The sequence below is a fragment of the Vicugna pacos genome, chromosome 11 (assembly GCF_048564905.1).
Source record: "Vicugna pacos chromosome 11, VicPac4, whole genome shotgun sequence".
NCBI classification, from domain to species: domain Eukaryota; kingdom Metazoa; phylum Chordata; class Mammalia; order Artiodactyla; family Camelidae; genus Vicugna; species Vicugna pacos.
The window spans coordinates 56,914,921-56,927,831 of NC_132997.1; the positions used below are offsets into that span (position 1 = coordinate 56,914,921).

Genomic DNA, 12,911 nt, shown 5'->3' on the forward strand with positions numbered 1-12,911 from the left:
CTAAAGAATACAGGTAACCATGATTATGTGTGTGAGCAAACAACTTCAAACAAGTGTTTTTCACGGCAGAGGTAGCTGCTTATCTACTGTTGGGGTGGGCGGGAGGGGGATAGGGGAGAGCAGTGGCAGGGAAAAGCCTGCAGTCAGCCAGCCTGGGTTGAGTATGAGTTCTGTTACCGTCTGACCTTGGTAAGCTGCTTTAATTTGGAGTCTTGGCTTTAATAGCTGAGTATTATTATTAGTTGGCTGCTTGAGGCTCTCATAATCCTAACCATTATATAGTCCTCCACTGACACCTGCAGGATCCTGAAGGGATGGCCTTTTCTTATCGGAAAGCTCATAGCTTAAAAAGAAAAAAGCGGTGGACTAAATCGTGACCTTGCAAGTTGCTCAGTTTTTATCCTGTTGCTTATGTTCACCATCTGTTAGTTCCATGTAGACTACCTTCTATTCCAGGCAAGGTTCAGCCAGGAATGTGAGCAATTACATATCACATCAATGCTCCACCTGGAATAAGGGTTAATGGGATGGATGGTTACTTGTCCAATAGTTTGGTTTTTTTTTTAAGTCTGAGTTCAAATGATTATGTGAATCTTTTTAAGTTTCTCACTTTAAAAAAATTTTATTTGAGGGAGGGGATTAGGTTTTTATTTATTTATTTTGATGGAGGTACTGGGGATTGAACCCAGGACCTTGTGCATGCTAGGCATACACTCTTCTGCTGAGCTATACCTGTCCTAAGTTTTTTACTCTTTAATACCTCTTTCCAAAATGTGCCTCAGTTCATTAAATAGTATCTTTTGCTTAACACTTTCATATATTCCATCAGATTTAATTGATGTGAAATTAATTTCAAGCCCATAATACTAATTCTGGAATACACTACCTCCTGCTGGTCCCCTAAAGTCTGCTAGGAGCCCAAAATCTTTGGTGATTTTCTTCCAAAAGGTCTTTGCTTTTCTTGCTATTGCTTGAGCCACCTTTAAACCATCCTACAACCCCTACAGAATAGCTGAAGCTAAGGCAGATCAAGGCTGGCAGCATGACTTCTTTCAAAGCAGTCGTCTGACGAGAGTATTCTATCCATAGTCTGAATTCTATGCTATTGATCTAATTGTTGGTGAGGAGGGTTGGGTCGGGAGTGGAGACAGAACCATAATGCTTTTATCATTAGAGACATTCATTGATCTTTCTAGAAGGCTGAGGAGTTATTACCTGATGGAGCAATTCCTCTGACCATTTACCTGTTTCCTCTGTCCTTTTGGTTGGCTCAGATGGTTCAGCATGTTCTACTTCCAAATGCCAGCTTATCAAAGCCCAGACCAGATCAGGACAGTCAGCCATGAAGAGGGAAAAGACTGAATTAAAATCGTACAGCTATTTGGTATACTGCGCAGTATGAATTGGGGTGTGTAGCACGTGGCCAGGATACAAAGCTATATGCCACCAAGTCTGTCACCAAGATTCAGACTCAAACCTTTCCCAACTATAAAATTTATGACACCCCTGGTTACACAATAATTAGATCACCCCAATACTTACGCCTTGAAACCACATGGAAGGTTCAGGAACTGAGTAGTGTATAAAGTACTTTGGTTCTCACAGTAATTAATCTGCCTCTTTCACTGAAAGCAAAGTGACTTTTAAACAAACCAAAAAAAATGTTAGTAAGCGCTGGGTCACGGGCTGCATACAAAGTGACTTCCCTTTCAGTACCAGGGAGATTTTCACAGCTGACTTCAGCTGTTCAGCCAGTTGTCTGTAAATGAGCCAACCAGCTGCAGCTAAGACTGGACGACTGCCTGTCTTTTCTGTGTTTTGTATATGAAAAAGACCTCAGCCCTGGCTGGGGTCAATGGAGGGTATACCAAGGATATGTATTACATATGTGGGTCAGAGCTGGACTCCCATTTTGAAAGAGGGTACACTCTGAGGGCACATTAGGAGTTCAGCACTGCTTTCCTGCCCCTAGTCCTTGACTCCAGATTTGACAAGTAAAAGATCTGGATAGCTGGGTCAGAACAAATGGAATTGAAGAAGTGCAAAGTGAGATGAGACTGACTACTTCCCAAAGGAGAGCCTTAGTCCTCTGCCAGCATAGTGAGGATGGTAACTGACTCACAGGTCCTATATCAAGCTCTTACAGAATGCAGGACAGAAAAAGCACAGGATCAAGGTAGGCCACACAGGCTTAGTAAGTGGAAGGAGTTCGTGGTGAAGACATGCAGGACTCATTGCCCCTGCCTTCGGAATCATGAGACTTACAGTATGTGGGGATACTGTCAGATAGAATTTTTATAATTCATTCAGTATCTGCTATATGTTTAGCACTGGTAATATGATCAGATATTCCCTTAGGAACCTCAGGATTGTGCCATCAACGCTAAACACTAGGTAACAAGAACAGTGTGCCTTTGAACAACATGGGATTAGGGGCACCAACCCCCCGTACAATTGAAAATCCACATATAACTTTATAGTCGGCCCTTTATATCAACAGTTTTTACATCAGGGATTCAACCAACGTGGGTTACGTACGTAGTACTATAGTATTTATAGGAAAAAAAACACATATAAGTGGACCCAGAGAGTTAAAACCCTTGTTCAAGGGTCAGCTAAGATACAAAGCACATGGAAAAGGTGTAATATGCACTGCTGGGTTATGGAAGGCTTCAGAGGTGGCAGTACTTGTACAGTCTTACAAGGGACAGAGCAAATGTTGTGGACATATTTAATTTGCCTTCCAGCCTTTTTCCATTGACATATTAGCTATGTGAGACTTCGAACATACTTTCAAAAGTGACTTACAAAGTCTTCAACTCTTGTGCTAGAGAAGCAGAGGGGTAGGAGCTGCTTCTGAGACTGCCAGTGTAAGAGGTGAACGTCAGGAAGACAAGTCAAGACACCTTCTGCTGGGTACGGCATGGGCAAGGCAGTGTAGCCTCATCTCCCCCATATTGTGTAGAGTACAAGTTGTTTTCACATCAAACACCTAGAGATGATGATGGCTTGAGGTGCTTTTCTTAACTGAAATATTTAGCCAACCTAGTAATATTATGTCCTCTAGTTCCTTTGGAAATGAGTATTCTTATGTGGCATATGTAAGCACTCTTCAGCAAATTTTCTAATAACTATACTTTTGCAGAAACAAATTATGTTGAATGAAACTTAATAAAAATATTTTGTTAGACTTTTTCCAGATAAAAGAAAAAGCCAGCCTGTAACCTTTTAAGAAAGGAGACTGAGTCCCATTACAGTCAGTTCCTAAAAATCACAGCACTGTGCAAAAAGTCCATTAAAACCCCAGGACTTAAAGGGGGTGGGGGGGATGGGATTTGAGCATAACATTCAAAAACTTTAACAGAAATACATTTTTAAAAGACAGTAGCAGTTTTACGGTAGGTTAAATGTTTAAGAGATAGATTAACACTACAAGTACGGCACTTTACCTTGAAGACAGACGGGAAGTGGGCATCAGAAGGGCTGCAGCTTGTGACTGAGACTCTGAAGTGGTGGAGGAAGGATTATCTGAAATTAGAGGGAAAGTTGTAACACTGGGTTGGGTGGGTGTGGCTCAATAACACCCTGAAGATTCAGGTGGCACACTTTTCTTCAGTCCAAGTTTTTCTTGGAGACAAAACTGCCCCTTAGGCAAACACCAGTTTGTTCAGATTGTTCCCTATACATCAATCATGCTGTAACAAATCTGCATTTTCAGAACAGCTGAACTGACCGTACAACAAAAGATTATTCAAATCAAAACTTAAAGCCACTGAAGCCATAGGATTTCAGAAACAAATTCTAGGAGTAATCTTAAAAAGTTGGCACATCTGTTTAACTGGTTATCATGTGACTTGGTTATCCTCTCACTCTCCCAGAAATGAAAGTAGTAATTAGATTGAGCCTTGTAAGAAATGGCTGTTATGTTCTGAAATTTCAAAATTTTCAAGCTCCAGAAACTATATTCAGCATTCATCCCTGGTTAGTGGATGATTCCATAGACTGCGTATTGGTCTGCCATAGCCTGTGTTCACATACACTAATTTAGGGAATCCACACTTAGGTCTAAGCATTCCATTCATATCTTTCCCATCATTAGCAGTTTGTTGAATTTTTCACGTCAGATACTTACTCCTTCTCATATGGTCATCTACCATTATTGGGCCTGGTGTTTAATACATTTTCTCTGGTGCTCAGTGAACTAGGAACCACTACTACCCTGAACTTTGGGGAGAAGAGTTTGTTTAAAGGTAGACAGACGATCACTAAGTCATCCTGAACTGTCTGATTTTTAAAACCCTGGGAGTTTTAAAAATTACTCATCTGTTATCTCCCCAAATTTTTTTAGGTATTTTTCCTCTTCACAGAACAGAGATAATGTATTATATACAAATTAGTATGCTGTTTTTTTCAACTAACATTATGTCACCCTAATATTTAAGTATTTCTAACAGCTTTATAAACCACAAATAGATTTACTACCACATAACCATGGAAAAGCAATGCTAATTTTCAGCTAGGCTGGAAAACTGAGCCAAAGTCCAAATCCCTATCTTGAGTTGCTATCCCATTCTTTTGCCAGTTTTGCAATAAATGAGTATGTTTCAAACATTCAAATTCCTCAAGTACTATATTCAACCAATCTTAAAGGCCAAAAGTCCTTCTAGAATTTACCACAATACACAAATGTTAGGTATTTAAATAAAATGGGTCCAAGACCCTCCTGCCTCCACAGAACTTCAGTTTTACTCTGAAACTAAAGAATTTCTGTGGCAGCAGTTAACATCTGTTTCAGATACCTGGGCCCCTCCCTAAACAGCCATTTCCCTTTAAGAACAGGCAAATTATCTAATCTAAAGCCAATAAAAAATAAACAAGTTCATACCGTATAGCGCAGGGAACAGTATTCAATATCTTGTAGTAACTTAATGGTGAAAAAATATGAAAATGAATATATGTATGCTCATGACTGAAGCATTATGCTGTACACCAGAAATTGACACAACATTGTAAACTGACTATACTTCAATTTTATACACACACACACACACACGTAAAGCCAATGAAGATCTAATACACTACACTGGCTACGTATTTTATAGTTTTAGTAGCAGAAGATGGTGTTCATTAAATATGTGATGCCTGTATTCACATTACAAATGATTTAAATTTTTTTTGTCTATACATGTATGTATTACCACTCTTGAAATGAGAATTATTTACTAAATACTAGAGTGTTTAAATACGAGGTATTTACTAGTGACCAACTAAGGAATTTTTTTGTTTACCTCTGCCGCCCACCACAAACCCCTTTAAACCAACAAGAACAAGAAAGTTTCTCACGGTCCAGTAGATGGCACTGTTGGTCAGCAGTGACTCTTAGGACAGTCTTCCAGCTGGAACAACAGACAAATCTTTGTAAACAGCCATGCCACTTGCTCAGGCAGAGGGGCTCCCATTAGGCTACAGTGGGATTACGACAAAATATGATAAAGGTCACTTGTGATCTTTACATATATTGCCTACTGGTCTAGAAAGATTCAATGAATAATAGCTATTATAGTTCATATCTTGACTCTTCAAATAGGTTATAAATAAACACCATATAGGAGACTGCTTCACGCTTGGATTCAAATCTTTATCTTTTAAAACACAACATTAATCACAACTCCTCACAGATGAAAAGGGATGCCACAGAGAATGGACATTAGGGTTTCTGCAACTGATTGTAAGGACAAACTGAACTTCCGTCAGTTTAACTTCCGAACTTTAACTTCTCCTTGGGAAGCAGAGTAGCTGAGGTGCAGGCCTATAATGTGACCCAGAAAAAAACCCGCAAAGAACTGCTAGTTGGACATCTTTCTTCCCTGCTCCCAATCTGGCATAAAATGTCACCTAACTCCTAACCTTCTGAACCTCAACTTTTTTTAAATAAAGAGTAGGTCTTAAGAGGCCCTAAAAATTAAGACATCCAAAGTAAAGTACCAAAGCAACCGTGACAAAAACAAGAACAAAGCTGGAGGTATCGTGCTTCCCTGACTTCAGACCATACACTACAGAGCTACAGTTATCAAACAGTATGGTACTGGCACAAAAACACACAGGTCATTGCAACAGGATAGAGAGCCCAGAAATCAACCCATACACATATGGTCAATTAATCTAGGACAAAGGCAAGAATATACAATAGAGAAAAGACAGTTTCTTCACTAAGTGGTGCTGGGAAAAGTGGGCACCTACATGTAAAAGAATGAAATTAGAACATTTTCTCATACTGTAACAAAAATCAACTCAAAAGGGAGTACAGACCTAAATATAAGACCAGAAATTATAAAACTTCTAGAAGAAAACATAGGCAGAACACTTTTTGACATAAGACACAGCAACATTTTTTTGGTGTCACCTCAGGCAAAAGGAACAAAAGCAAAAATAAACAAGACCTAATTAAACTTAAAAGCATTTGCACAGCAACAATGACCCAACAAAAAGACAGCCTACTAAATGGGAGAAAATACTTGCAAATGATATGACCAATAGGGGGTTAATATCTGAAATATATAAACAGCTCAATTTTTTTCAAAAAAAAATTTTTAAAGGATGATGGAGGAGGGTATAGCTCAGTGGGAGAGTGTGTGCTTAGCATGCACAAGGTCCTGGGTTCAATCCCCAGTACCTCTATTTAAATAAGTAAATGAATGAATCTACTTACTTACCCCCAAAACAAAGAAAATGGACTGAAGACCTGAGTAGACATTTTTCCAAAGACAGATGACCAATAGGCACATGAAAAGATACTCAACATCACTAATCAAAGAAATGCAAATCAAAACCACAATGAATTATCACCTCACACCTGTCAGAATTGCTGTCATCAAAAAGATCACAAACAACAAATATTGACGAGGATGTGAAGAAAAGGGAGCCCTAGAACACTTGGTGGGAATGTAAATTGGTGCAGCAACTACTACAGTATGATCCAGCAATTCCATTCCTGGGTATATGTATCCAAAGAAAACGAAAATACTGATTCCAAAAGATACATGCACCCCAATGTTTACAGCAGCTTTTTTAAATAGTAGCCAAGATACAGAAGCAACCTAAGTGCCCATCAACAGGTATGATATGCGTATGTGTGTATACACAAACACACACATATATACAACACACACACACAATACACTATTATTCAGCCAGAAAAAAAAATGAAAATTCTGCCATTTGCAATAACGTGGATGGACCAGAGGGTATTATACTTAGTGAAATACATCAGAGAAAGACAAATACTGTACAGTATCACTTAAAAACAAATCTGAAAATGTGTATATATGTATATATAACTGAATTGCTCTGCTGTACTGTACACCTGAAACTAACATTGTAAAGCAACTACACTTCCATAAAAAATAAATTAGGAAAAAAAAGAAAAAATTCAAAAAATAAATGAATATAACAAAACAGAAAGAGACTCACAGACAGAACAAAACTACTGGTTACCAGTGGGCAGAGGGAAATGAGGAGGGGCAAAATAGGGGCAGGGGTTAAGAGGTACAAACCACTATCAATAAAATAAATAAGCTACAAGGATCTATATTCTACAGCACAGGGAATACCGCCAATATTTTATAACTTTTAATGGAGTATAATTTATAAAAATACCAAAGCACTGTGTTGTACACCTCAAAGTAATATTGCAAATCAACTATACTTCAATTTAAAAACAACAACAAAACAAAGTGCTTGGAAAGTGTTAAAAGCAGAAAGATAATGTATTTAAACATTTGAACTGACTTACCTACAAACTTCTCTTTTTTTTAATAACCTTGTAATAAAACACTAGAGATACACAATGGCTCTGAAGAACTATTCTGAAAATATCTTCTCACTCCCTTCTTCTCTTAAGCATGGTTTCTGAAGTACGGATTTACCTGCAGTTACTATGGCAATATAGCTAAGACTGTTACTACCTACTTTCTGAAATGTTTGTTTTATTGAGATTCTGTGAAAAGCTGAAAATAAGGACTTAGGGCTAGGCTTTCTGATGCCCAGATAGTTATCTGGGCTCAAAGAAGCCACCATTGAGTAAGGAAGGACAAGAGCTTTCCTTTACTAAACTTCCAGAACACACATCATGCATTTTCATTCAGTGGAAGCAAGCTCCTCCAGGGCTTAAGCATTCTTGTGTTAAGGACCTACTCCACGGAGAAGCACAGGTACCAAGTCACCTGGTCAAAGGGCACATACATTCCATCAACAGACTCAAATACAAGACTTAAAACCAGATCAAACAAGAGTACTAAAAAGTGTGAATAAAAGCTTCAAAAGCAATGGAAAAGTAAAATGAGTCCACTGAATATGTATGTTAGTAAGACCCCTGTAAAACACATGTCAAACTCCCCATGGGAGGGAAGAGTCAGGGAGGAGGGAAGATGGTAGAGGTAGAATGGGAGGGTGATTTACAAAATGTTCATGTCAAAACATAACAATCCCATTTTTAAAGGAAGGGTAAGCAAGCAAAATACCCTCAGAGTCAAGGATACTACAACACTGAGATGCATGATGAACATTACAGAGAAAAGAACTCTTAAGATATTTTAAGAAGCTAGTTTATTTTTGGCTTCATCTGCAGCAAGATGAGACAGGAAAAGTGACTTCTACATGGTCACCTCATCTCACTGTACTGCTAGTCAACACTAAACACAGGAGCCAAACCCTACCCCTTCAACCCAATTCTTCCCAGTTCCCTCAGGAGAGGCAGTGTGGTGCTAGTCCGTATTTCTGTCCCTCCCAGAATTCCTCCACAATAAACTAAGTTTATGCTTTAAACATACCCAGTGGTTTATACCCAAGTGTTTCACTTACATCCTCCTCTTCCCCTTACCACTCCTGGAACATCACTGGACTCCACAGAGAGGATAATGTCTATGTAGTGCTTTGCAACCACTGTGCTCTGACTGGGAGAGCAGGTGCTGGCGCAGGAAGGTTGGGAATACATTTAAACCTCAGGAACTCCCTTGCTCTCTTCCACCCTGCTTGTAGGGGTTGCTGACTACAAAATACTGAAGAAAAAGTTTCAACATACCAAAGCAATCATTTGACAGAATCTTTTCAAATTCATATTGAAAATTTCCAATACAGAAGCCATACAAAACGTGCTTTTTATCTACCAACCACATTCAACGAAGGTATAAAATACAATTACTTTATTGATTTCTTACAATCAAATACTGCCAACCAGCATTACTTCCACTCATGCATCATTAAAAACAAAAGGACATTTCCTTGGAATTTTCAAATGATGCATTACACAATAAACAAAAAAAGTTAGAACTTAAAACGCACCCTGATTAATTATGTAAACTGGTAATCTTTTTAAAAAGCGTAACTAATAATTTGGTTCCTTTCTTCATAAAATGGAAATTTAAATATTTCTCCTGATAGTCTTGAGGTTATCATTATGTTACGAGTAGTGCAAAGTGTGGCACAGTTTCTTCTAGAAAGATGTGTCTTACACACCTCAAACCAACGAAATGTGCATAACAAGATGCATACAGTCAATGCATGATAGAAAGCATATTTCAAATACAAGGCAGGCCCTCAGGCCACCATATCATTTAGGTTCTGTATTATCATTTATGGCATTATAGATTAATTACACATAACATACTTTTATACATTTTAACCCTGAAGATAAGAAAAATAATTGTTGCTTGAAAAAATTATTCCAGGTAGCCATTTGGTTTGTATCAGGAGAAAGTGAACCTCCGAGAGCTTAGTGTCTGGAATCATTAACTCGAGTCGGTGAGTCAGATGCACAACATGTTTCACAGTGACTGTTTCCAAGTCCTGCGATGCCTCTTCTCCAGGGTTTGCCAGATGATGAAGCATCTCCGGGATTACCTTGCATGTGGTTTTCCCTTTTTTATTTTTGCTGGATTAACTGTATTATTTCCTCTTCTCGCCTCTTCCACGACCTTCCATTTTAGTTATTCATAAGTCCTTTGAGAATATCCTCAGAGAGCTCCATAAGGGGAAGTTCTGAAGATGGAAAATCCAAGGGAGGAAGATTGGGTATTGGAATATCCTTGGCTTTCCCAGTATTTGATGCAAACTTCTGCCAGGTTGAAGAGGCTGCAGCAGTTTCTGAATGTGGCGGCAAGCTCCACAACTCTGACTTCTCTACAAAATCAGCATCTACATCAAGCTCCTTTTCTATTGGGCCTTTTAGAAGTCTGGCCTTTTCAGCCTTTAGTTGTTTATTTTCTTTCCTTAATCTTTCATTCTCAGCCACGAGGAATTCCACATGCCTCTTCAAATCTGCAATTTTGGTTGCCTGCTCCTCTATTATTGTTTTATCATCTTTTGGGGCTTTGCTTCCAATGTGCAGCTCTGTTGGCTCACTCTTCTGCTGAAGTAAAAATAGTAGTGTGTCTGGATCCCTGTCAAAGACCCCCTGAACCTCAGGCAAATGTTTCTCTGTGGAAGGGCTGTACTTCTGAGAAAGGAGGGGACTGTGGCCCTCTGCATCGTCAGCAGGGGGTTTGTGAGATGCCTGGAGCTGGGCAGCTGCATCCCTGTCTGTGCTCTGCTGGGCTTTCAATCTTTCCTCCCGCTTGGCCCTCTTCCACCTCTCCTGGATGAGGAGGAGCTGTTTCATGTGGCTGTCCCTTTGCAGTTCCAGTGATAAATGAGCCTATCACGCAGGGGGAAAGGTACAATGTAACATTTTAAGTCTCTTTAGAAATGTCCAGTAAATAACTATTTCAGTTGAATAACACTTAAAATTTGTTCTATACACTATGTTTGCAATTCAGTAGAACCTCAAACATTTTTCAAAACAACTAAGTCTTTTTAGGTAAGCGAACATCTTTATTCATAAACACAACAACATTCACTCAAAGTCCAAAGTCCTATTCCAATTCCAAAGGAACACAGTGAATCAGACCTTCTGTGAATGCGCCTTACCCCTCTGTAGTGCTAGACTTTAATTCTACAACTAAAGTGTTTCAAGAAGGGTGTTCAGCAGGTGTGATGCACATCTGTATTTCAGGGCTAACACAGCAGGCAAAGGGGAAGTGTACAGAATGGAACACCTAGATTCTCTTCGGTCAGTCTAAGGAGCTGGGGTTTTTCCCCTGCCACTGATATTCCCTTGGATCTTCTTAATTCAATTACACAAACATTCACCAAGTACCTCCTATGTACCTGCCACTTTCATAATCAGGAATCACCTTAGAAACCTAGGCAGGCCCTCCCCAAACACAGAAGACAATTTAAAACCAGAACTGCTTAGAAAATCAGGAAAACACAAGTTCAAATTTAAAGTATCTTTGAAAAGCAAAGGTAAGGCAAACTGATTTTCCCCCTGGTCAAGCCTGCTTACTGACACTGAGCTAACGATCAGGAAAGGCCCTAAGAGGGTCTCTAAAGGACACATTTGGCAATCTAAGATCTATGAGTAACCCCTGGAAAAAAGGATAGCAGTTTCCATGTGCCAAGTCTGCTACATCAACAGCAGTTCATTCAATTTTCTTCCTGAAGCACTCGTCTCTTGCCCATTTTATGTAGTTCTGACTGCAGTGCTTTGGGTGGGGCACAATGCTTTATTTTACACACAATTCAAGTCCCCTCAAGAAAACCCTTCAGACTCTTGCTGAAAATGTTGAAGTGTCTCACCTGCTCAGACTGTGTCAGCTTCATGGCTTCAGAAAGATAACCTAGTTTAAAAAAAAAAAAAAGGCACATTAAAATATGAGTGCTGTCACTTTTGTAATTTATAGGTCAAAGAGTTTTAATACTCCTTACAAACGAAGTGAACTGGTCTTAGAAGGAATTCTGATACATAGTTATTCTGTTCTTAAAAAGAAACAAGGTGAATATTTAATTAAAAAGAGAAAGAAAAGATTCTTAACTTCTCCAAAAAAGGTATCAATGTTAATCAAATGTAGATATTCTATACTTCATCTTGGAGGGGTCTATTCTTTAAAATCCCTGTAGATTTCACAATTAAGGAATTAAAAATGGCATAATCAGAAAAACAAGGAGAGTTAAAATTCAGCCTATCAAAGAACCTATCAAAACCCTATTTACTCATCATGCTCACAAAAATACCAAGAGAGTAACTATCAGTGAATACCTGGACTATCATTGTGGCCTCCTCTAGAACTTTTTTTTTCTAATTCTTTTTTTTTGAGGGGGATGGTAATTTGGTTTGTTTGTTTGTTTGTTTGATGGCAGTACTGGGGACTGAACCTAGGACCTCGAACATGCTAAGCACTCACTCTACTCAGTGAGCTATACCCTCCCCTAGAACTACTTTTATTAAACTGTTTCTGAGGCATGCCATCAGCCTACTATGAATTCAGTACTTAAAGCCCTAAGAACTTATTGACATCTACAGGCCGGTAGTTGAGGGCAATATTATGACATTTATGAACATGACAAATGGTCAATGACTTAACCTCTCTCCTCTCTGATCTTACGATCAGTTCCTAGGTGACTTAATTTGTTTGAATTTAAACTGTCACTGTAAAACTCCATATTTTCCTCTCTGAGCTGACTGCTAGAAAGCTTAAGGCTGTGTTCCCCTTCTATCAAATATGCAAGAACTCATGATACATTTTGTGAACTCTAGTTCCAATCCTTCCCCATTCTATCTGTCTATGGATTACATTTTATATTTTTTGTATTCCTCTGTAAGCCCTTTTATATCTTCTCTGGAACAAAATGGGGTATAAATAACAAGTATTAATAATAGATCATGCACAATTAATCTTTTTTTTTATCCCTTGCTCACTATAAACTTTTTGGCATCTCTCATACACTTAAGTACTTTATTGCCTTTTCCCAGATACTATAAGGCACTGTTTTCTGTCTAGTCAATCCAAATATTTTAATGATTTTCTGAGTTCATG

At 38.7% G+C, this 12,911-nt stretch overlaps 1 protein-coding gene across 1 annotated transcript in view; it reads right to left on the minus strand.

Moving 5' to 3' along the window:
- Window positions 1-9,185: 9,185 nt before the first annotated feature.
- The window catches only part of NRBF2 (nuclear receptor binding factor 2), a 29,257-nt gene continuing 25,531 nt past the window's right edge, over window positions 9,186-12,911 (minus strand). The window contains exons 3-4 of the mRNA XM_006214327.3: window positions 11,674-11,714; window positions 9,186-10,690 (exon numbers count right to left, since the gene is read on the minus strand). Of these exons, the coding sequence (XP_006214389.1) occupies window positions 9,980-10,690; window positions 11,674-11,714 (752 nt within the window). The 3' untranslated portion in view covers window positions 9,186-9,979. The remainder of the gene's footprint in view (window positions 10,691-11,673; window positions 11,715-12,911) is intronic.